At 43.0% G+C, this 21159-nt stretch overlaps 5 protein-coding genes across 6 annotated transcripts; 2 read left to right on the forward strand and 3 right to left on the reverse strand.

Annotated features, from left to right (window-relative positions):
- Nucleotides 1-903: 903 nt before the first annotated feature.
- On the reverse strand, nt 904-8545 carry sdha (succinate dehydrogenase complex, subunit A, flavoprotein (Fp)). Its single transcript, XM_068756256.1, has 15 exons — nt 8483-8545; nt 7097-7180; nt 6781-6942; nt 6438-6581; nt 5847-6011; nt 5572-5720; nt 5359-5483; nt 4154-4322; nt 3494-3689; nt 3225-3396; nt 2485-2603; nt 2205-2316; nt 1954-2084; nt 1614-1727; nt 904-1517 (listed from the first exon to the last, which is right to left on the reverse strand). The coding sequence occupies exons 1-15, from the start codon at nt 8543-8545 to the stop codon at nt 1431-1433; spliced, it is 1992 nt and encodes a 663-aa protein (XP_068612357.1). The 3' UTR covers nt 904-1430.
- A 294-nt stretch (nt 8546-8839) lies between these two features.
- Nucleotides 8840-11074, forward strand: LOC137914891 (coiled-coil domain-containing protein 127-like). Of its 2 annotated transcripts, none has more exons than XM_068758382.1 (4): nt 8840-8888; nt 9635-9765; nt 10011-10255; nt 10367-11074. In XM_068758382.1, the coding sequence occupies exons 2-4, from the start codon at nt 9636-9638 to the stop codon at nt 10811-10813; spliced, it is 822 nt and encodes a 273-aa protein (XP_068614483.1). In that variant the 5' UTR covers nt 8840-8888; nt 9635; the 3' UTR covers nt 10814-11074. The 2 variants fall into 2 exon arrangements, with proteins under 2 accessions (XP_068614483.1, XP_068614488.1); XM_068758387.1 differs by having other exon boundaries at nt 8858-8888; nt 9662-9765; nt 10367-11073.
- Nucleotides 11075-12958: 1884 nt separating this feature from the next.
- On the reverse strand, nt 12959-13790 carry zmp:0000000930 (uncharacterized). Its single transcript, XM_068758392.1, has 2 exons — nt 13591-13790; nt 12959-13320 (listed from the first exon to the last, which is right to left on the reverse strand). Exons 1-2 carry the CDS (start codon nt 13722-13724, stop codon nt 12996-12998), a joined length of 459 nt encoding a protein of 152 aa, XP_068614493.1. The 5' UTR covers nt 13725-13790; the 3' UTR covers nt 12959-12995.
- Nucleotides 13791-15346: 1556 nt separating this feature from the next.
- On the reverse strand, nt 15347-16801 carry mrpl32 (mitochondrial ribosomal protein L32). The gene is made up of 3 exons (XM_068760317.1): nt 16607-16801; nt 15966-16141; nt 15347-15793 (listed from the first exon to the last, which is right to left on the reverse strand). The coding sequence occupies exons 1-3, from the start codon at nt 16692-16694 to the stop codon at nt 15545-15547; spliced, it is 513 nt and encodes a 170-aa protein (XP_068616418.1). The 5' UTR covers nt 16695-16801; the 3' UTR covers nt 15347-15544.
- Nucleotides 16802-17096: 295 nt separating this feature from the next.
- Nucleotides 17097-20763, forward strand: psma2a (proteasome 20S subunit alpha 2a). The gene is made up of 8 exons (XM_068755170.1): nt 17097-17164; nt 17694-17770; nt 18418-18550; nt 18952-19074; nt 19191-19272; nt 19445-19518; nt 19881-19938; nt 20044-20763. The coding sequence occupies exons 1-8, from the start codon at nt 17124-17126 to the stop codon at nt 20158-20160; spliced, it is 705 nt and encodes a 234-aa protein (XP_068611271.1). The 5' UTR covers nt 17097-17123; the 3' UTR covers nt 20161-20763.
- The last annotated feature ends 396 nt before the right edge of the window (nt 20764-21159 follow it).

Here is a 21159-nt window from a genome sequence, read left to right on the forward strand (position 1 = left end):
GAACACCACTCGCATCCAGACCGTTCATCCCACCCCCCCCCCTCCTCTTCCTCCTCCAAGTCTAACCGCCATAGCCCACCTGAGCATTGAAATCCCCCGGAAGAACAATGGAGTCTCTAGTCGGAACACTATCCAGTACCCCTCCCAAAGGCTCTAAGAAGTCCCGGTACTCTGCGCTGCTGTTTGGCCCGTAGGCCGAAACAGTGAGACCCTTGTCCCTGAACAGGAGGTGCAGGGAAGCGACCCTCTCGTTCACTGGGGTAAACTAACATGGCGGCTGAGTTGTGGAACTATAAGAAAGCCCACACCAGCCCGCCGCCTCTCGCCGTGGGCAACACCAGAGAAACACAAGAAAGAAATGATTCATCTCATTCATTCAGAAATTCAGGAAAACCTAAACTATTTTTTCAGATGTACGCAGCAGATTCCGTGCCGACGACGTAACGACCGCCAACTACAGAATGGCCAAACCAAGGTTTAAGGAGAAGGAGAAGAAATACGGGGTCAATGGAGAATGCTTTGTGAGAAAGAGGGGACATAAACTGAAGCAGAAACAGCTAGCCAGCCCTCCCTCAACACCAATGACATCCGGCTACGCCAGTCAAGAGGCCTTTTTAAAAACCATCTTCTATAGCTGCTCAGAATCAATTAGGCCTTGTGGGAGAACACTAACCAGAAACCCACAAAGCCCAAACAACAGATTCCCTAGAACATATTCTCCATTTTCTGTCAGAACAGACACTAAAACCTGGAACGAAGCCACCAGCTCAACTGTTGACGCGCCGTGCTGCGCTGTGCTGTGCTCAAGTACACTTTGGTAGATCCATCAGACCAAACTAATCTCAATAACACACCAAGCATCACAATATAAATACTATTAACCTGAAGGCCATGAGTGGTTAAAATAGAGACTTCAGTAAGTCTTACAGTATAGCTCAGCACATTTATTGTACATTTATGCAATATTAACATACTTAAAACGTCTGTTACACAATGATATGCGCATTTCAAGGTACAATCTTAACCACAGTCTCAGCTTCAAAAAGCAAAGAGTTACAATTTAACAATCATTTAATACAAAGCAAGAAAATTAATGTGGCGTCCTCACCAAAGGCTAAGCTTGAATGGTGCAACGCATCGGCCCCTTCAGGTGGGATTATCCACTCGTATTGATATATATATCGACATATTTAAACATGCAAACAAATCACTGGGCTAGATTTGTTGCAGGCAGATTAAATCAAGGCAAAGGACACAGAGCTGAGGAAGTGGAGGAGACAAGTGGAAGCTTTAAGACAAGACTGTTTTGTATGGAGCCAATATAAATTGAAACACATATGCAACCAGACGCATATTTTGTCCTTAAATGTCATCTATAACTGGAGAATATCACCATAAATAGAAAATACACGATGTAAGAGAAGGAGATCTCAGTAGGAGCGGATGGCAGGAGGGACTTGGGCACAGTCCTGCTCATCCAGAGAGTGATCAATGACAGGGCGATACTCCAGGGTCACCTGCGATGACACAAATCATGAATCGTATTATTGATGCTGCTCTCGATAACGTCTTAATGTTCCGCTGTAGGCATCACACGCACTGACAGCCTTTACCTTTCCGGTGCTAACGTCGACGCGGGACATGGTGTGTTTCCTCCAGTGTTGCTCAAAGGGCTTCTTCTCCTGACCCTGCAGAGGCTTAGAGTAATCGTACTCATCCACACGATCCTGAAATCCGGCCAAGAAAAACAATGTGTGAGCAGACTGCCAGCAAAATGGAGAGATTACACTCGCTTTTCTTTAGGGAAACGCGAAGGTCTGTTACCAGAAAATGTAACTAAAAGCAGGTGAAGTTAACAGAGGAAACTGACACTAATAAAAAATAAGAAGTAAGAAGTCGCAGATGTAAAATACTGCCACGACACTAAGGAAACATGCACATGTGAGGACCGACCTTGAAGTCCTCTCTGGCGTGGGCTCCCCTGCTCTCCTTCCTCTGCTCAGCGGAGTGGATAGTCTGGACGGCGTTCAGCATCAAATTTTGCAGCTCCAATGTTTCAACCAGGTCAGTGTTCCACACAATACCTGGAGGACAGCAGAGTTCTTTAACTACCGGCGTTGTAAGACTAGAACCTTTTGTATACAAAGGAAGGGGGGAAAAGAATTACGCAGACAGAAGCAGGGGCACAAACACCAGTGAAGTACCTCTGTCAAAGGTCTTGAGGTCATCCATGGTCTGGTAAATGGCATCCATCTTGTCACATCCCTCTGTCAGAATGGAACCGGTACGGAACACGGCGGCGTGTTCCTGCATCGTCTTCAAGAAAAGGCAAGAAGAGACGCACGGTTAACGCTCGCCTAAACTCAAAAGGGAAGGCGAGGGATTCAAAAACACGGCATACAATCCGAAGAGGACTGATTCAGTGCACGCTCGCGTGCTCCGTAATGCAATGCAACCTGTCAGAGTATTTGCGTTCGTGTGTACCTTCTGCATGTTGAGTCTGATCTCCGAGGTTCTGAGACCGCCATTTGCAAACCTCAGCTTGTCCAGGTTGGCCACAGACTCTTCCCCTGCATCGGGCTGCAGAGGGGACAGTTTCTCTCCTGTGAAGAGAAGCAAGAACCCTGCGCTGAAGCGCGCCGACAGAAAAACAGAGGATGCACTCGTGTTTCCAGAAGTTGCTGTCTGATTTGAGACAATAAATAAATAAAAACAATCATAACCTAGAAAAAGACAATCAGAGATTGCAGACCCTCGCCTCCAAAAGACTATTGGATCTTGTGAGACAGTAAACAGGGCTTCCGGATCAGAGGGGCCAAACCTGCTCTAGCTTGCTGCTCCGGAACGTACTACAAGACTCCTTCTGGACTCTTTTTCCCATCATGCCATTCGTGTCCCTCCCTCTTAAAGTGACAGTTTACAGCAGAGGCACAATTCCAGATGTAAAAATAATTCTAGAATCTGGATCCAGATCCGGATCAACGCCATTCTCGGGGAGGACCGAGCCACGGACAGAACCTTGCTTGTGTAAAAATTTTAAGTCGATTGGGTTCCTAGTTTTTGAGTTATGCGCTCGGACAGACAAACAAGCAAACAAAAAACAAACAAACAGACAAACAGACAGACAGACAAACGCACACAATGGCAATACCCTCGCCTCGTCTTCGGCGAGGGTAATAACAAAAGGTGGCATTCCCATGAAAGCCAATAATTGAAATCCTTACCGGGCTTGTGCTCTTCCGCGATGGTTAGGGCGCAGGCTCTGCCGAACACCACCAGGTCCAGCAGAGAGTTCGCACCGAGCCGGTTCGCACCGTGGACGCTGGCACACCCCGCCTCACCACAGGCGTACAGTCCAGGAACGACTTTGTCGGCTCCATTGGAATAAGTGATCGCCTTAAGGGGGAAAAAAAACAACAACATGTGTTCATTTAGGGAGGATGCTCACAGTGAAGCCCTGACTGGGATGCAGAAGGCTGTACACCGTACCCACCTGTCCCTTGTAGTTGGTGGGCACTCCACCCATGTTGTAGTGGACGGTAGGCAGGACGGGGATGGGCTCTTTAGTTACATCCACTCCGGCAAAGATCATGGCCGTCTCGGAGATACCAGGAAGCCTCGTGGCCAGCTGCTGGGGAGGCAGATGGTGAAGCTGGAGGTGCACATGGTCCTTGTCAGGACCAACACCCCTGAAGGGATAAAGACAGGAATTAGCTTTTGAAGACGCAACAAATCCACCAGCAAAGACAGAATCTGCTTTATAAGAGCGCCATTATTGAAAGGGTCCAAAAACAAAATCGTTTTGTTGTGAAAGGGTACCCCGTTTTCACCTGGATCGGTTTCCGCAGGTATTAAAAGACAGAACATGCTCCGATGTGGAATTGACTCGGCTATGAGAAGACGCTCTTTAGAAATCTCTATCGCTAATATTAAATGCACAGTCGGCTGAAATGCATGTGTACCACCATATTCCAAAAAATCTTAATACAAATAATCCTGATCCGATCCGAATGAAATCCGGTGTTGAGATGGAGATCCCAGCGTCACCCAGATTCGTCCAGAACTCTGTTACCTTGCTCACAGACGGGCAGACAAATGCTGGCAAAAACAAGACCTCCTTGATGGAGGTAGTGAAACATATTTCGGCTCATACCTGCCCTCTCTGATCTCTATGGTCATAGAGCGCGACACCACATCTCTGGAGGCCAGGTCTTTGGCGTTCGGCGCGTAGCGCTCCATGAAACGCTCCCCCTCACTGTTGATCAGGATCCCTCCCTCACCACGGCAACCCTCTGTGATCAGACAACCAGCTCCGTAGATCCCTGTCAGGATTCACACAGGCAGAGGAAGAGACTCAGCTCAGTTATGAAAAACAAGAACACACAACATGAACTCAACACAGGGCTTTATGTGGAGAACATCCTTTACCTTGGTTACAATGGTTAAGTAGCAGTAATAGTAGTAGTAATAATTTGTATTTCAGTCAGTATCTTAAATGAGAACAAACAGTATTTCTTACAAATGTTGAAGAATGAATAAGACAGTCATATAACATTTACCGTTGAAATGAAAATCATTCATAGGACTTCCAATCGATGTAAAAGATTTTAAGGACATGCTCATCAGTGAAGAACAAAGTAAATATGAACATAACATCCTTCAAGCTTTGGTTTTAACATTAAACTGCATCAATAAAACCTGTGCCCACGTGCTTTATTGACCCAAAGGTAATAAATCTATCTGACTGCCACTTGTCACCGTTTCCTATAGAGATCGCTTTAGTGCTCCAAGTTTTCCTGCGTATTTAATAGTAAAAGGAAACAAACTTTCATGCTGAAGTTCTAATATAAAACTCAATAGGTAAGGACAACATTGTTGCACAATTTTAAGATACTTTCTTTTTTTTACACTTTACTTGCAAACACTCACAAATAATAATCTGGACTCCAATTCAATGAAAGGTGGGTCAGCTTTTAGTGGCCTCTCACAGGCTACTTCATTAGACAACAGAGGAGTCTGGTGTCAAATGTCAAGCAGCAACAAAAATAAAGACGGTCACTACCTTCATGCAAGTGAGGTCTATTACTAGAGCCTATTGGAAGCCACCAGACCTAAACAGCCCGCTGATGCTTCAGATTTAGTAACTTTCAAACAGACTGCAAAGTGAGAAAAAACATCAAAACAGAATACATGACTTATTTCTGACATTTTTACCCCTAGTAGGCAATAAAAACTGCACGTTGAACTCTCACTGATAGAACGCCCTTACTGTCTGATATCACTTTAAGAATATAGACATTTGCTCAGGCACCTTCAAGCACCACTTTAACAAGCTGCTATGGTCCTTTCTTTCCTCACCAGTAGGATGGAATTGAACAAACTCCAAATCCTGGCAGGGCAGACCAGCTCTGGTCACCATTGCATTCCCATCTCCTGTGCTTGTGTGGGCAGACGTGCAGCTGAAATAGGTTCTCCCATAACCCCTTTAATTAAAGATGAGGGAAAAACTATAAACAAGATGAAAGAAAGACAAAAGGCAAGTTTGAGGGAAACTGTCCATGCGTTTCCTACCCAGTGGCAATGACCGTGTTCTGAGCTCGGAAGCGGTGAATCGACCCATCTTCCATGCAGAGCGCAATCACTCCTTTACACTCTCCATTCTCCATCAGCAGGTCCAGAGCAAAGTACTCAACGAAGTAACTGGTGTCGTAGCGAAGCGACTAAACACAGCACAGATGTTTTAATAAAAAGGGTGAAATGATATTCCACTGCGAAATTATTTTCTTTTTGAACGAAAATTGTTTGAAATGGTCGTAGAAAAATTGAGAACGGCTGCATCGATTTACCCTTCCATAAAGCGTGTGCAGGAGTGAGTGTCCTGTCCGGTCCGCCACACAGCAGCAGCGGTGGGCCTGGCCTCCTTTCCCATATCTGAGACTCTGACCTCCAAAGGCACGCTGGTAGATCCTCCCATCTTCAGTACGGCTGAACGGCATACCAAAGTTCTCAAGCTGGGAAAGAGGCACGGCGACATAAGGTCAGGAGTTGCTGGAGAAATGTACAGGAGATGTGTAGAAGAGAGCAAATTTAAGAGTGTGATTGGAACATTTGTGTATAAAAAAAAACCTCACAGAGAGACATAAAATAAACTTACCGGTAATTGTTAGTATTCTCTTTATTCCAAAGATAAAAATTAAAAAAAATTGTCAAATAATATTAAAAGTTAAATACAAACCACAGAAATGGTTGTAAAAATAAAACACAATTTCTAATAGTGCTCATCATGTTAAACTAAATGATACAACGCCATGCAGGTGGATAAGGAAACTTTCTTTTTTTAATATAATTCACATATTCTTATCGAATAGAATTACATTCTATGGTTTCATCCTTTGGCGCAACGGAGAGTCAACCTGCCCAACGCGCATTAGCTTTACCTCCACTACGGCTGCAGGAGCCTGCTCTGTCATGTAGTGGATGGCATCCTGGTCCCCCAGCCAATCAGATCCCTTCACTGTGTCATAGAAATGCCACCTCCAGTCATCCTCCTCCATGTTCCCCAGAGCAGCATTAATGCCACCCTATGAAGCAATTTAATATCCAATTAAAAAAAAGTATCAGCATTGGTGTTTATTACATTTATAAGATGATTTAGATTATTTTTTTTTTAATAACTATTTTCTAAGTGTACTGTACTGCAGTCTCAAGAACACAATTTTTGCAGAAAAAAAAAAATGACAAGGTTATACATATCATCAAAACACCAACACGCCGTTATACCTGCGCAGCAACAGTGTGAGACCGGGTGGGGAAGAGCTTCGTGACGCAGGCAGTGTTGAATCCAGCCTCCGACAGGCCGAACGCCGCCCTGAGTCCGGCGCCTCCAGCGCCTACGACCACAGCATCAAACTCATGATCCACGACCGGGTACTGAGTGGAGATCTGAAAACAGCAAAGAGCAGTCACTGGGAAAAGCTCCAATAGAGAGCACAGCTTGCTTGAGCTCGAAATACTACAAACTGACTACAATTGTATACCACGTTACAGTGTATACCAAATAAATGCTCGTTTACACACAAGTGCAAACGAAACTCACATCATCGGATACTTTGCCATTGCCTTTCTTGCCATAGATGGAGAAATGAAAGTTCCTGGAGCTTTGGACAGCTGCAGCAGGGACCTGAGCAGACGAAACAACTTAATGTGATTACATAGACACAATTCTGATCAATTCAATTTTAAGCTAGCTGTGAGTACTCATACATTGAAGGCATAGACCCTGAATACTCCACAATAAAGTATTAATCCACTATTTATCGTTATGCACATTTTACAGAAAGATTTGGATTTGGTGAACACGGTATTGTAGTATCACTGTAGGATTTGGTGAACACGGTATTGTAGTATCACTAGGATTTGGTGAACACGGTATTGTAGTATCACTGTAGGATTTGGTGTACACGTTATTGTAGTATCACTGTAGGATTTGGTGAACACGTTATTGCAGTATCACTGTAGGATTTGGTGAACACGGTATTGTAGTATCACTGTGGGATTTGGTGAACACGTTATTGTAGTATCACTGTAGGATTTGGTGAACACGGTATTGTAGTATCACTAGGATTTGGTGAACACGGTATTGTAGTATCACTGTAGGATTTGGTGAACACGTTATTGCAGTATCACTGTAGGATTTGGTGAACACGTTATTGTAGTATCACTGTAGGATTTGGTGAACACGTTATTGTAGTATCACTGTAGGATTTGGTGAACACGGTATTGTAGTATCACTGTAGGATTTGGTGAACACGTTATTGTAGTATCACTGTAGGATTTTGTGAACACGTTATTGTAGTATCACTGTAGGATTTGGCGAACACGTTATTGTAGTATCACTGTAGGATTTGGCGAACACGTTATTGTAGTATCACTGTAGGATTTGGTGTACACGTTATTGTAGTATCACTGTAGGATTTTGTGAACACGTTATTGTAGTATCACTGTAGGATTTGGCGAACACGTTATTGTAGTATCACTGTAGGATTTGGTGTACACGTTATTGTAGTATCACTGTAGGATTTTGTGAACACGGTATTGTAGTATCACTGTAGGATATTTGTTTACCTAAAGTAGCCTTTAAGCATTTCGCTAGCTAAAACGCCATAGCTAAACCCGCTATTGCTATATGTTATAATAATCACATGGAAAAACCCCTATAATGCTTACTAATAGTGGAAAACATCAGCCCCTACACAATATGAAACAGGAACATAGGTTATAGCCATTTACGGATTATTCTGGACTCTTAAAATAGCGTTTATTTAAGGTGTCACATTGAAACACTTTAGCTGCACTTAGCCGTAAAGCAGAACGTACTGGTTATGAAAGCAAAACACTTTTCCAGCATTAAATTGATAATAGACACAAACACACAATGAACAAGTAGATTATTTTAACATTAAACATGCTCGTAACTACTTACTGTTCTTGTTTTATATAGTAACCTCTTCGAGAGGAGACAGGACAGCGAACGAACACCCGCCATGTTGCCAGCAGAAGGGCCTATGCGGATGTTCGGTGGTGTTCATTTTCTCCGTCGCACTGGACTAAACCATTGTCCAACCATGGGGGTAGCACTTATAAAATACCCAATGGTTGTCCTTTAAAAAAAGAACATCAACTAGTTTCAACATCATTAACTGATTTATAAATTGACTAAATGTCATAATAATAATAACAAAGTCCAATTTCAATGTACATTCGGACGTTTGCACGAGTGTCTTTCTTTGGTCGCCCCTCAATTGCAGTAGAAGAACTACAGAAGCGGAGAACCTGGGCTAGCAGCAAGATCAAATGTAAAAGTGAGTGACCTCGACTGTTCATTCAAGGTGAGACGCAGCGCGCTGCCTTAATAGATAATAGATAAACACAGACCCCTATCAGAAAGCCTACAGTAAGCCTACTGGAAGCCTACTGGAAGCCCACTGGCCTATTCTGCCTCGGCTCATGCTTGTATACTTTACATTACTCTGGCGAATGTCAGCCAGTAAGCTAATACGTTGGCTAGCGTTTTAGCTGATAGTTAGCCTTGTATGCGGTTAACCGTACAGTGCAAGTTTTAAATCATGTCAGAATATTAACAAAATAAAAGATATTCCGTATTTTTGTTATTGGAATAAGAGGCTTACCCTGGTAACCACGTGGCTTGTTTTCAGCCACTGTTTAAACATTGATTGCAGAAGATGTGGTTGTTATTGTAGCATTAGAGCTAATGCTACAATAACAACCACATCTTCTGTGCTCTAAACAAGGCAACTTTAGAGCACAGTCTGATCTCTAAAATTAACATTTAAAGCAATTAACGACACATAAATAGTTTTGTAATTTAAATACATATTGTCAGTAGTTTGCTAGTAGTTCAGCTACATTCATAGCAAGCATAGAGATTCAAGTATCATTTTTTCTGCATGCATTTAAACATTTATTTTCCAATTGTCTGACTGATGGGGAATTTATTAAATGAAGAGACAGTTTTACCGTCCTTTATTGTTTATTTGTAACCCGTGAGTTGCACTATGGCTTCAAAGTTGCTTCACCCAGCTCTTGTCATTCATCGCTTGTGTTTTTGTGACAGTATGAACAACTTGAATGACCCCCCCAGATGGAACATCCAACCAGATCCTAGAGGAAGAGGCGTGGGGGCCGGTGATGGGAACCACTGGAACTATGCCCTGCTGGTCCCAATGCTTGGGCTGGCTGCCTTTCGTAAGTTAGCCCAGCAGATGCGTCTGGATGTTGATGAGGCGACAGACAGAGCGATACTGTTGGTCTATTGAATGTGTGACTAATTCAATCCTGCATACACAGAAATATGATTGTGTGTAATCTCATACTATGTGTTTCTGCCTGACACAAATATTCATTTAACAATTTAATAGATGTTCTTTAAATTGTTTATTTAAATCCAAGATAATAGTGATTCTGGGTTGTGTCGCATCTCCCGTCCTCAGGTTGGATTTGGACTAAAGAGTCTCAGAAGGAGATCCAGAAGGTCAAGGCCCAGTACGACAAGGATGTGTCCACAATAAAAGTGGAGATGGAGGCTCAGTACCGAGAGACACTGACAGAGAGGCGCAGGGTAGCTGCTACACTAGAACTGAAGTTGGAGACGGAGAGACAGAGGGTCAAAGGCTACAAGCAGGCTATAATCTCTCAGAGCCACCAGCTGATGGAGGAACGGAAACAGTTGCAGCAGGTAAAATCTTGTCTTGCTTCCACTTTGATGATCTCTTTCTGCTATTTTCCACACTTTGCTTCTAAACTATAGCCTCTCTTGCGTAACCCAAAATGTCTTCTCCATGACAAGGAGTTTGAGGCCTTGGAGAAAGAAAAGCAAATGCTGGTAAAGTCTGGCGCTGCAGGGGCCGTGCTTCACCAGGCCCTAGACAGAGAGAACACCTGGTACAATCAAGCCGCCGCCACTCTGAAGGAACTAGAGGGTCAACTTGTGGAGCGCCAAAATGCCTACTGTTCACTCATCCATCCTCGAGAACAACGCCTAGAGATGGAGAAGAACATCTTGCTTAACGTTGTCAGGGAGCCCGTCGGGGCGGGACTGGATCTAGAAACTGATCTGGAGGATATTTTCAAGAGAGATACACACTGTGCAAACCTGCTAAACATGGACAAGAGGAAGAATGGAAGCCTCATGTGGGTGTACCTGAAATACTGGCAGCTGCAACTTACTCTCCAGAAACACAAGAGAGCCGAAGAAGCCCTGTTGGGGGAGAAAATCCAGTCTGACACAAAGTGACTAAAAAGAAAAACGCAAGCTGGTGTTTCATTTGATATTAAGTTATTGAACTAAGAAATGAAAAGCATGTGCCGTCCCCTTCCTTGGTTGTGGAAAGTCGAGAGAGGTAATATCAGTACGATAATGTTCAGCTTCCAAAGGGTCCTCCCTTATTCTCTGTATGGGCTTGTTAGCGGTTTAGCATTTTAGCATTAATATCACCATCACTGTACAAGCCACAAATAAATAGCCTATATCAACAACAATAACACTAGAGCAACCAGTTAAATCTTTGGTGTGAACTTTATTAATCCATATTGGGGAAATTCCATTTTACGCTTGCTTGATATATAAATACATATAAAGGCCAGAGCATGCGCGCAAACACACACACACACACACACACACACACATAAATAATGCAGTGATGGGCAGCCGTGCAGCAGGACCCTGGGAGCAGCTTGTGGGGTTAGGTGCCTTGCTCTAGGGCACCTCAGCAGTGCTCAGGAGGTTAACTGACACTTCTCTAGCTACCAGTTCCTAATCCATACTTGATCCGCCCACCCTCTGGTCCCAAGGCCAAATCCTTGTGGACTGAGCGGCTGCAGCCCATAATCGACCACTTCAATATTTTTGTCCGTTTAGCTCACTTGGTAATTATTGGCCAAATATTGGTGTCATAAATTAGTGCCAGGTCCATATGCAATCATATGTCAGACAGATCTTTGCTGTAGAAGAGTCCATAAAGTCTATCTATGTTGATATCATGGATTACAGAGGAATGATACAGTTGTGGAGACATTTTTCACAATAACTGAGGGACATTATTTGTTTTAACTTGTACTTTCCTTCCACCGAGGTCTCTCTGTTATCATTTCTGGTGTTTGTCCTGACGCGGTAGAACAGATGATCTGTTCCTGGTCCATGATTTTACATTTTAAGTCTTTATCGCAGCTTTGAGAGATATTTTCAACTATCTGGGTTGCAGGACGCAGAAGGTGGAAATCAACCCAGGTAAGGTGGAAGAGTTTCTAGTCATGCTCAGTGCTGGAATAATCTATACACACTTTTCAATAACTCCTGGATGAAATGGATGCTGCTCAAATCAAAGAAAGAATCACGACCCTAAAGATACCTCACGCTAAAGCGGTAACCCAGACTTAATCCCTTCATTAACTTAGACAATAAGCACAAAGGTGAGACAGAAGCCCTACACCTACTGTATCATTCCAAAGAGAACAGTTGGTTAACCTAAGTGGGTATGAAATCAGTATTAAAACTGTCCCTCTGTGCCCAGTCTCTCTAAATACAAAGTGCTTCATTAAACAGCAGGACACGAGCTGCATCCCTCAAAGTCAGCCGCCATGACTGACGCTCTCCTGGAGCTTAAAGTTGCGTACTGATGAAGGAACATGTTACACAATAGCTCAGTGGAAGTAGAAAACACAATGTATAGAAAATGTCAGCATACAAAGGAACCACATATGTGAGAAATTGAGTCGTGACACAACAATAATGAGCTAATGACCCAACAGGCCCCTTTAATTATGGTACCTGGAATCAAACTCAGCCCTCCCAACACAATGCAAGCACTGGATTTATCACAGACAGGATCTGGCTGCTCCAGACTAATATTTGGCTCTGAACTAATTTTAGTGCAAATCATTCGATGAGATTACTGCTGTAATCCTGCTGGAAAACCAGTCCAGTAAAATGAGACCATAACTTCCACGAAGGAGTAAATTTCCACACTAAGAAACATGAATGAACGTGAAGTTATTTATATTTTCTCATTTCATCAACTTCAGTGTAAATCAGGAGTTAAAATGAAGTTCCGGACTCTTTCATGAGGCTTTGTGAGACACGGAGCTCGTTGGAACTGTCTCCAATCATCATCAGGGATCTGTGCCATGTTCCAATCTGCAGCACAGTATTTCATTACATTTGATACATTCCTGCATTGATTCTCCTTCTTTTTGATAATGTCAGAGAGGAAAAATCTCATTAGCATTTCTTGGTTTTTTGTGCAGTTGATAATAAAAATCTAAAGTTATACATCAGACGAGGAATCAGGGAGTTTGTCAATTAGAACGACGCTTTGAAGCAAATCATCAGGACATATTTTGACATGAATGCATCGATATCTAAACTAACAATGGCTGCACTACAGTTCCCAACATTCAGCATGTTACACCCCCCACCTTCACTCTCTCCTCTGCACCCGATGGCAACTTTCCCTCGGTGAAGACATCAGGCTCGAGGCTCTGAAACTCTCTCTTATTGGCTTGCCGATATTGTGAATTATGGCAGTCACTTCCTGTCTATCCCCCTTCTTTAAGCACCCAAGGGTGGCCGTGGCGCCTCCGAGGCCCCTGCTTGTAGAGCCGTGCAGCTGATGCTTTGTCGTGGCTCTGCCGTTGCTGCCCAGGCTCAGGGTCTGGTTGGGATTCCTCTGGACCATGAAGTGGACCGCCTCTTGGCGCCTTTGACTCTCCTTGCTCTTACCGTCTGTCTCTGACAAAGTCAGCCTGGAAAACATGACATACAACACATAAATGATTTTTCATTCAGTCTCTGGGATGCACTGCAGTAGAGCGTTGCCACGAGCGCCAAACTTAAGCCCTTATCCTCAATAAATGGTTCAAGATGGAATCTGCTGCTTCACTGCTCCTAATTAGATGCATTTTAGAGGGTTTTAATTTTAGACAACATAACTTCAGTCCAAACAAGGCGGTGTGAAACTACACTACACAAACCAACAAATACTTAACAGTTTACGGTTTCGGTAAGACGCCTACTTGTACTGTGGCCTTGTTTCGAGGACGAGGCTCAGCCAGCAGGCTTGGTAGCTCTCCCTCCTCGTGTGGTCGTCCTCATGAAGATCACAGTAGGAGTTCACCAGGTAGCAGCCCCCTCTGCTCACACACTGCATGGTGCGATTTATGTCACCAACTTTGGTTTAAAATAACCACAGAAATCACACCAAAAAACAAGAGCTCAGTTCATTAAGTTATAATCATCAACGCGTGTCGTTGTACCACTCCGTTTGAGGGGTGAGTGTGTGTCGGCCAATGTCTTAAATATAGCGTCTTGTTTCTATTTATGCTCCTCTGCATCACTTTGAAGTGATCCCTTCAGGCACGAAGGTTGGTTTTCATGTGAATTCTTTTCTCCGGCTCTCTCTCATGACACGGCAGATGAGCCAGGCTCATTTTAGTTATTGAGTGTTGGAGTTGTATCGTGTAGCTGAGGATCAAGCACAGATATATTTATTTTTATTTTATTTTAAATCATCCAAACTTCTTTGGTGGTTTAAGATTTTTGGGGGAATATTCCTGTAATTAGTGTTGACAGCAATCTGGAATGACGTGGATAGAAAGTTCATCCCATCAGGTCAAACCCCTCTCAGATGTCTCTCACATGGACAGGAAGGAAACAGCTGAGAGCAATAACACCAGTGGCATAATCCGGCCCATTCATTCATAGCAGATAGATCATGGCCCAAAATTAAAATCTATCTAAATCTTGGAAATGTATCTTCTCTGTGAAATGGTTTCCTTGTGGAACGAAGTGATGGACAGCGAGAACAGATATGCTCCAGATATCCTTATTTAAGCAATAAGTTCAGGGAGCAAGTATAACACCTCGTCGGATGTTAGACAAATGTTTGCCAGGACATTGAGGTCATAGTTGGGTTTGGCGCTTCGGCTTCTGTGTCACTTCTTACACTCGATTTAATCAGATGTTCTTCAAATCACATTTTTATTCATCAGCGGTTGAATTACTTCCTCTTCAGTACTCTGTGAATATTTGAGGATCCTTGACACACTATCAGTGTAGACTTAAGTCACAGAGAAACCAAATAAGAGGGCGTTTGATGGGGTGTCAAAGGGAGTGGAAGTTGGCCTCATCCCAGCAACGACTCTGCTCCAGCAGCAGGAAGTTAATATGAATGTTATTTCAGGGATAGCAAACAAAGCTGTCGTTCATTACCTACCAGTTCTAACGTTTTTACATTTAAAGGTGTAAAACTGAAGTCAGATTTCAGTAGTGTACACATTTTTTTAACTAAGCTGAAACCATAATATTTATATCACTCAACAGATTGTGTCCAATTTCCTATTTTAATGTTGAACAACATAAAATAAGGTTACCGGTAAGTCATTGGGTGATAAAAGTAGTTTTACTAAAAGGGCCATGCTCGCACTCTGAATCCTCCTTTACTGAAAGCATCGGGACACAGCTCATTAAAATACAGTTAGATACATAGATAGATGTCTGATACCAAACATCCCAAAGGCGCTGGTGCTTTCAGATGTTTCATCCCACAACAACATAACAGCAGAGGTGGAAAAAAATTCCGTTTCCGGAATGTTTTTGTATTTTTGTTTATATTTTCGCCACACTCTCTTTGTGCATATATATTGTTTCTTTAAGAGAGAGAATTTAGTTTTTGTTTTTGATTATGTTATGTGTGCCTTAAGCCGTGGGCCTTCACACGATTTTATTATGTTCGCATAATGATAATAAAGCATCTTGAATCTTGAACGCGTCTGATCTTCCTTTATTTAAATTACCATTGAGTGCAGGTCAAACAATTATTTGGTAGAGTTGATATAAACCAAAGTGACATATCTTCCTCAAACTGGACAAACACGCTGTTTACTATATCAACCAGAGCATCAGTGTTCCTCTGAACAGTCTGGGTCAGGATGAAGCTACGCATCACACATCCCTAACATCTCTGAATCATTAGCTGAACCAGGTAGGCCTCTTCCGGGGTCTCTCCACAATCCTCTTGTCTTTGTCCTGCTGGCTTGGTGTCTCGCCGTCATAGAGGACGACAGTCTCCACAACCGGGGCCCTCAGCGGGCCGCCCTCCATTGCCGCGGTCTGCTGACGAATCAGACCCGTCTCCTTGCAGATCTTAGCGTAACAGAAGCCACATAACACATGCTTCTGCTTCAAGTGGCCACACTCCAGACACGGCTCGATGTTGGTCTGAGGGAACGAGACAGAGGGGAGACTGTGGGTCAAAAAGCAAGTTATATTATTCTATTACATTATTATATTAAAGGCAGAGTGACAATAATAAAATAACTGTGTGCAGGACAACATGCGTTCAGGTTTAAAAGCGATGCCGGTCGTTTTTGAGTAGTCCTGTCGATTGTACCTTGACTTTAATGAGTTTTCTGTCAGCTCTTCTTCTGGTGCGATTAACTTCAATCGTGCGCCTCGTCTTGGGTGCTGCCATCCACAGGAAGCCGTCTAGGAGGCCAGGGGGCTGCTCTGGGCTCGGCCTCTCGGCCTGAGGCAGGAGACTGTGGCCATTCACTGCCAGAGCCGGAGCTGCATAAAGGTGAAATAAACGACACGCCAACGCAACTAAAGTCAGCAAGCTCAATAAGAGCAGAAAAAATACACGATGGCAAAGGAAGCAAGTTAAATTGTGTGAGTGTGCATCTACGTGTCAGGGCAGGAGGCAGTTTAATGAATTGTGAATAGTTTAATGTTTTTTTAGACAGCTGGTTTGGACTCAAGTCAGTTATTCAGGGTTTTCCACAAATTCTGTTTGGTGTTTTTTTTTTTTGCAGCTATAAAATGTGTGCTCTAATGTATTTGTTTGGCAGGTAAGTATTGTTTATAGTTATAAGAACAAAACGTAATCCTAGAAGGCAGTGAGTGTAAATATTTTAATCTCAACACCAGCAATTAGATCCATTCCAGACGTGAGTTCGTCTGTCAGCGTTGCTTTTAGCCACATTAGCAGTAACGCTAGCAGCCACCGCCCTGAACGACGGTCGCTAAACTCACCTAGTTGTCGCTCTAATCCCGCGAGAAGCCTTCCTTCAATGTGTAGCAAAGAGCATCCGAGGCGGTGCACTAAAGCCGATAAATTCATTATGCTAGTAGTTATTAGCGAGTCTTATTCCTTTCAACATGTCACACAACTCACGGTCACTAAGGTTCCATGCGTCATCAAACAGCGACTTCGAAAAACTTCTTCATCTATTTAATATTACAACCAACAGGATGAATTTGTTTACTTTACTACCATCTAGCGGTCATCTGTGCAACTGCACTTTTTTACAAATAGTTTTGGAAATGAGACACACGCGTTACTTGTGATCATTTAGCAGACGCTTCTATACAAAGCGACTTAAAAGTGAGAGACACGATCAACCTATGATGCAACAGGAACGTATATAAAAATTTGTTTTGATCTTGTTGTGACCGATGACACCGGATGTTTATTGTAACTTCCGGGTGGCAGTCCAGGAAGTTGATTTACAGAACTGCCTTAGCAGAGTAGAAGAAGAAGAAGAGCAAGATGGCGGAACGAGGCTACAGTTTCTCCCTCACCACATTTAGGTAAACTTATTTAAATTGTTGTTAATTTGGGTAGGACTTTCGGACGTGCAGCCTGTAGATATACTTTTGGAATGGCAGTTTGCAACACTTTCTGCTTGTTTTTTTCATTGTGCTTGGAAGGCAGGTTTTAGAGGCCGCTGTATTTGGTGCACTGTCATCGCCGGGTAATAATGAATCGGCTAACGCTGACATTAGCATGTCTTATTACACGCTTTTAAATGAAACTGATTAGATACAGCTGTGCTTCTGTTATCGATAATTGAAATTAACATATTGCTGTATTTGTTATCCTCTGGCTAAATGACTGAAAACACGTGATTTTACTTGCTTATGTTTTAGAGACTAGCTTGCTCATCTCCGTTAGCATCAATGAGTCGGTTGTGTTAGCTTTGCTTTCTCTTTCGTTCTCATTTCACTATTTTAGTTGTCAAACCTTGGTCGGAGTTGTGTTTGCATGTAATTTTAATTGATTCGCGGTGTGCAGCTTGATGGGATAATAACGCAGCGGCATGTTGTTCCTCTCCTGTAGCCCCTCGGGTAAACTGGTGCAGATTGAATATGCCCTGGCAGCGGTAGCAGCCGGAGCGCCTTCAGTCGGAATCAAAGGTATCAAACTGGGCTTTGGAGCAAAGCGTGCAGCGTGACAGTTGAGCTATCAAACAACCTCAGCCTTCTAAAAGAAAGGTTTTTGATTTATATTGACAAACCACATAATTTGTCATTTAAATCATATTATGTTTCATTATAATAATAATGATGCATTTTTATATAGCGCTTTTCTGGACACTCAGAGACGCTTTACATTGTGCGTTATTCATTCACTCCACACTTGGTGGTGGTGAAGCTACTACTGTAGCCACAGCTGCCCTGGGGCAAACGGACAGGAGCGAGGCTGCCATCGGCCCTCCTGACCACCACAGACATTCACTCGCTCACTACATTCACACGGGCAATGTGGATGAAGTGTCCTGCTCAAGGACACAACGTGCGGGAGCCGGGAATCAAACCGCCGACCTCGCGATCATAAAACAACGCGCTCAACCACTTGTGCCACCTTCGCCCCCTCTGTTTCATTTTTTTATGTATTTGTAGACGTTTAACCTGCTTTTTAATTATATGAAGTGAAGGTTTACCCAGAAAACTCAGCGGGCCAACCTAGCGGCTGCTAGCTCTGCTGCCTCAGAGAAACCAGCTCATCAGTTCAGATTAAAGAAGACACTAATTTTGATCTTCTTTTTTTTTTTTTTTTTCAGCCTCCAATGGAGTTGTCCTGGCAACTGAGAAGAAACAAAAGTCCATTCTGTATGATGAGCAGAGTGTCCATAAAGTGGAGCCGATCACAAAACATATAGGCATGGTGTACAGTGGCATGGGGCCTGATTACAGGTGGGGATATCATATACACGGATTTGTGTGTGTGTCTTTTGGAGTATTAATTAGATGTTTTTTTAGAGACACCTCTTATAACCTTCTTTTACCACCTGAATTAGAAACTGAACGGTGAAGTTTAAAGCTCGGCTTCTTACTTTTGCTGAAACATTATTGAGGGAATCACAGCTCTTACCTTAATTATGTTTTTGAGTCTCTTTGGAAGGCAGACTGGATTTTATCTGACCCTCCCCTTGTGTTAAATGTATTCTAATAAATAGGCGTGTCTGGGTTCCCGTTTATGGAGTGTGTGTGTGTGTGTGTGTGTGCATATATATATATATAATAGGTTTTGTCTTCACAATATTGGGGATAAATTAGTTTGACTCCAGAATCACAGATTTGTGTCATTCCTGCAGGGTTTTGGTGCGACGGGCCCGAAAGTTGGCACAACAGTACTTCTTGGTTTATCAAGAGCCGATCCCCACAGGCCAGCTTGTCCAGAGAGTGGCCTCTGTAATGCAGGAGTACACACAGTCGGGGTGAGTTTACGCAAAGATGCACTGGAGCACACGCTGGTTGTTGTCGTGCTCTTACATTTCAGAGAATAAATGTGTTCTGTACGAATTTTATGATATTGTCTTTCCGTTTCCTCCAGTGGAGTGCGTCCTTTCGGTGTTTCACTGCTGATAGCTGGATGGGATGAAGATCACCCCTACCTGTTCCAGTCAGATCCCTCTGTATGTTGTGTTGACACACACACACACACACGCCCTTGCCTGTTAATGTCCTTGCTTTAATTATTTAGTTGCACGTCCTTGCCAATATTTGTTGTCACTCATCATTGGTTCTACTATTGTAGGAGATTAACTTTTTTATTTAGATGTTAATTAATTTTTTTCTGATTTACAGGGAGCATATTTTGCATGGAAAGCCACAGCCATGGGAAAAAACTACGTTAATGGAAAAACATTCCTTGAAAAAAGGTAAACTTCAAAAATTTAAGGCATTTTCCGGCAGAATAAAATAAATGTGTCGTGTGTGGATTCTCAGCTAACTACAAATCCGGACTTTAGAGTAATTTATTTACGCCTCTTCCCAGCATGCAATCTGAATGGAATGAATCTGGTGCCATCCTGGCTAACGTTGCCGTATAAACTCTGGTATCTTACCATGCTTCAACAAGTCCATGACCCAGTTTGGGTCTTGGAACATGTTTAATAAATTCAGAAATATTGTGATTGCACGTACATGTATGTCAGGGTGGTCTCTCTGGTTACTACGGTACTAGTTTTTCTGTTTGATGCGCACTACACAGATTTCAAATGGCTATTTTGTTTTTCTGCAGGTATAATAATGATCTGGAATTGGAAGACGCCATCCACACAGCCATCTTGACATTGAAGGTAAATTGTTGTTAAAGAAACACCCAAGGAAGCGAATCTGAAGCGTTCCTTTGCTGTTTCTTCCTTTCGGTCGGTCTTTTACATTCCCATGTCCTGGTGTTTCAGGAGAGTTTTGAGGGCCAGATGACGGAGGAAAATATTGAGGTGGGGATCTGCAACGAGGCCGGCTTCAAAAGGCTCACTCCCGCAGAGGTGAAAGACTACCTGGCAGCCATTGCGTGAAGACAGCCTCCCAGATGATTGGGCTTTCAGGCTACTTTTCCAGACGAGTGCATACCTACCTGCACAGTAGCCAACTGTCGCATTTTATTACCAGTTATTTAGATAACACTGATTCTGCCCTGCGAGCATGAAAGGATGACATAAGGATAAGACAGCCTGTTTCCTGACCGTCTGTGTAACTTTGGTTTTTACGTTGACCAAACTCATTTAATCCCATAACTAATTGGCTTTGTTGTCCAGCCATGCCCAGGTTCTGTGAAATGTGACAGTTGGCTACCGTACGTATAAAGGGGATGGGTGAAATCTCAAAACGTCCGTTGGATCCTTAATGTTATTACTGTTTTAAAGGCTATGCTTTGTGTCTAACGGGCTTATTAGAGAGCAGACGGGGCTTTGGCTAATGAAACCAACAGCAGAAAGTTTAGCCTTAAACACAATTAGACAGAATGTAAGAAGCTAATGAGGATGCAATGGATTTATTTGAGATTTGCAGGCAAGAGCAGTTTGAAAAGTTTGCTTTTTTCACACTCAGACTGTACTAGTTTGTATTTTCTCTTCTGACATCTGTTATTTACTCAAATAAAAAGGTGAATTGACATTGGCCCCCTGTGTTAAAGTAAGTTATTATAAGTTTGAACAAATGTGTAATAAATTATGTGGCGCGAGAAACGTCACAACATGGCTTGTGTGTACGCTGAGCGCGCATTGATAAGCGGTAGGAAAGCGCGCGTAAAGAGGAACCGGGAAACCTTTCTAAATCGTACATGTATTTTCGCCTGCGTTTGGTTCAAATAAATGAGAGTGAGACATTAATGGTTACAATGACCAGCGATGCGTTTCACGTTGGTAGCGTGAAGAAAACTATTCTAAACGCAGCGTTACATACATTATTTCCGGGTGGATCTATTTTTCTCGGCGGACGTTTGGAAGCAACGACTCTATGATGACGTTAATGGCGCCAGAAATCAAGCGTTGAGCGCGGAGTCAGCTGATCACCGC

This window comes from Brachionichthys hirsutus, chromosome 3 (assembly GCF_040956055.1).
Source record: "Brachionichthys hirsutus isolate HB-005 chromosome 3, CSIRO-AGI_Bhir_v1, whole genome shotgun sequence".
Lineage (NCBI taxonomy): Eukaryota > Metazoa > Chordata > Actinopteri > Lophiiformes > Brachionichthyidae > Brachionichthys > Brachionichthys hirsutus.

Excerpts from the sequence above, each read along its gene's own strand:
- sdha (XM_068756256.1), bottom strand. The coding sequence starts at position 8,545 with ATGGCGGGTGTTCGTTCGCTGTCCTGTCTCCTCTCGAAGAGGTTACTA. Across the intron at positions 6,943-7,096 it reads ATGGCAAAGTATCCGATGAT|ATCTCCACTCAGTACCCGGT; the intron begins GTGAGTTTCGTT and ends TGCTGTTTTCAG. Across the intron at positions 2,085-2,204 it reads CCTCAAGACCTTTGACAGAG|GTATTGTGTGGAACACTGAC; the intron begins GTACTTCACTGG and ends GCTGTCCTCCAG.
- zmp:0000000930 (XM_068758392.1), bottom strand. The coding sequence starts at position 13,724 with ATGCAGTGTGTGAGCAGAGGGGGCTGCTACCTGGTGAACTCCTACTGT. Across the intron at positions 13,321-13,590 it reads GAAACAAGGCCACAGTACAA|GCTGACTTTGTCAGAGACAG; the intron begins GTAGGCGTCTTA and ends CATGTTTTCCAG.
- LOC137914891 (XM_068758382.1), top strand. The coding sequence starts at position 9,636 with ATGAACAACTTGAATGACCCCCCCAGATGGAACATCCAACCAGATCCT. Across the intron at positions 9,766-10,010 it reads GCTTGGGCTGGCTGCCTTTC|GTTGGATTTGGACTAAAGAG; the intron begins GTAAGTTAGCCC and ends TCCCGTCCTCAG. Across the intron at positions 10,256-10,366 it reads AACGGAAACAGTTGCAGCAG|GAGTTTGAGGCCTTGGAGAA; the intron begins GTAAAATCTTGT and ends CTCCATGACAAG.
- psma2a (XM_068755170.1), top strand. The coding sequence starts at position 17,124 with ATGGCGGAACGAGGCTACAGTTTCTCCCTCACCACATTTAG. Across the intron at positions 17,771-18,417 it reads GCCTTCAGTCGGAATCAAAG|CCTCCAATGGAGTTGTCCTG; the intron begins GTATCAAACTGG and ends TTTTTTTTTCAG. Across the intron at positions 18,551-18,951 it reads GGCATGGGGCCTGATTACAG|GGTTTTGGTGCGACGGGCCC; the intron begins GTGGGGATATCA and ends TCATTCCTGCAG.
- mrpl32 (XM_068760317.1), bottom strand. The coding sequence starts at position 16,694 with ATGAATTTATCGGCTTTAGTGCACCGCCTCGGATGCTCTTTGCTACAC. Across the intron at positions 16,142-16,606 it reads GGGATTAGAGCGACAACTAG|CTCCGGCTCTGGCAGTGAAT; the intron begins GTGAGTTTAGCG and ends ACCTTTATGCAG. Across the intron at positions 15,794-15,965 it reads GAAAACTCATTAAAGTCAAG|ACCAACATCGAGCCGTGTCT; the intron begins GTACAATCGACA and ends TCGTTCCCTCAG.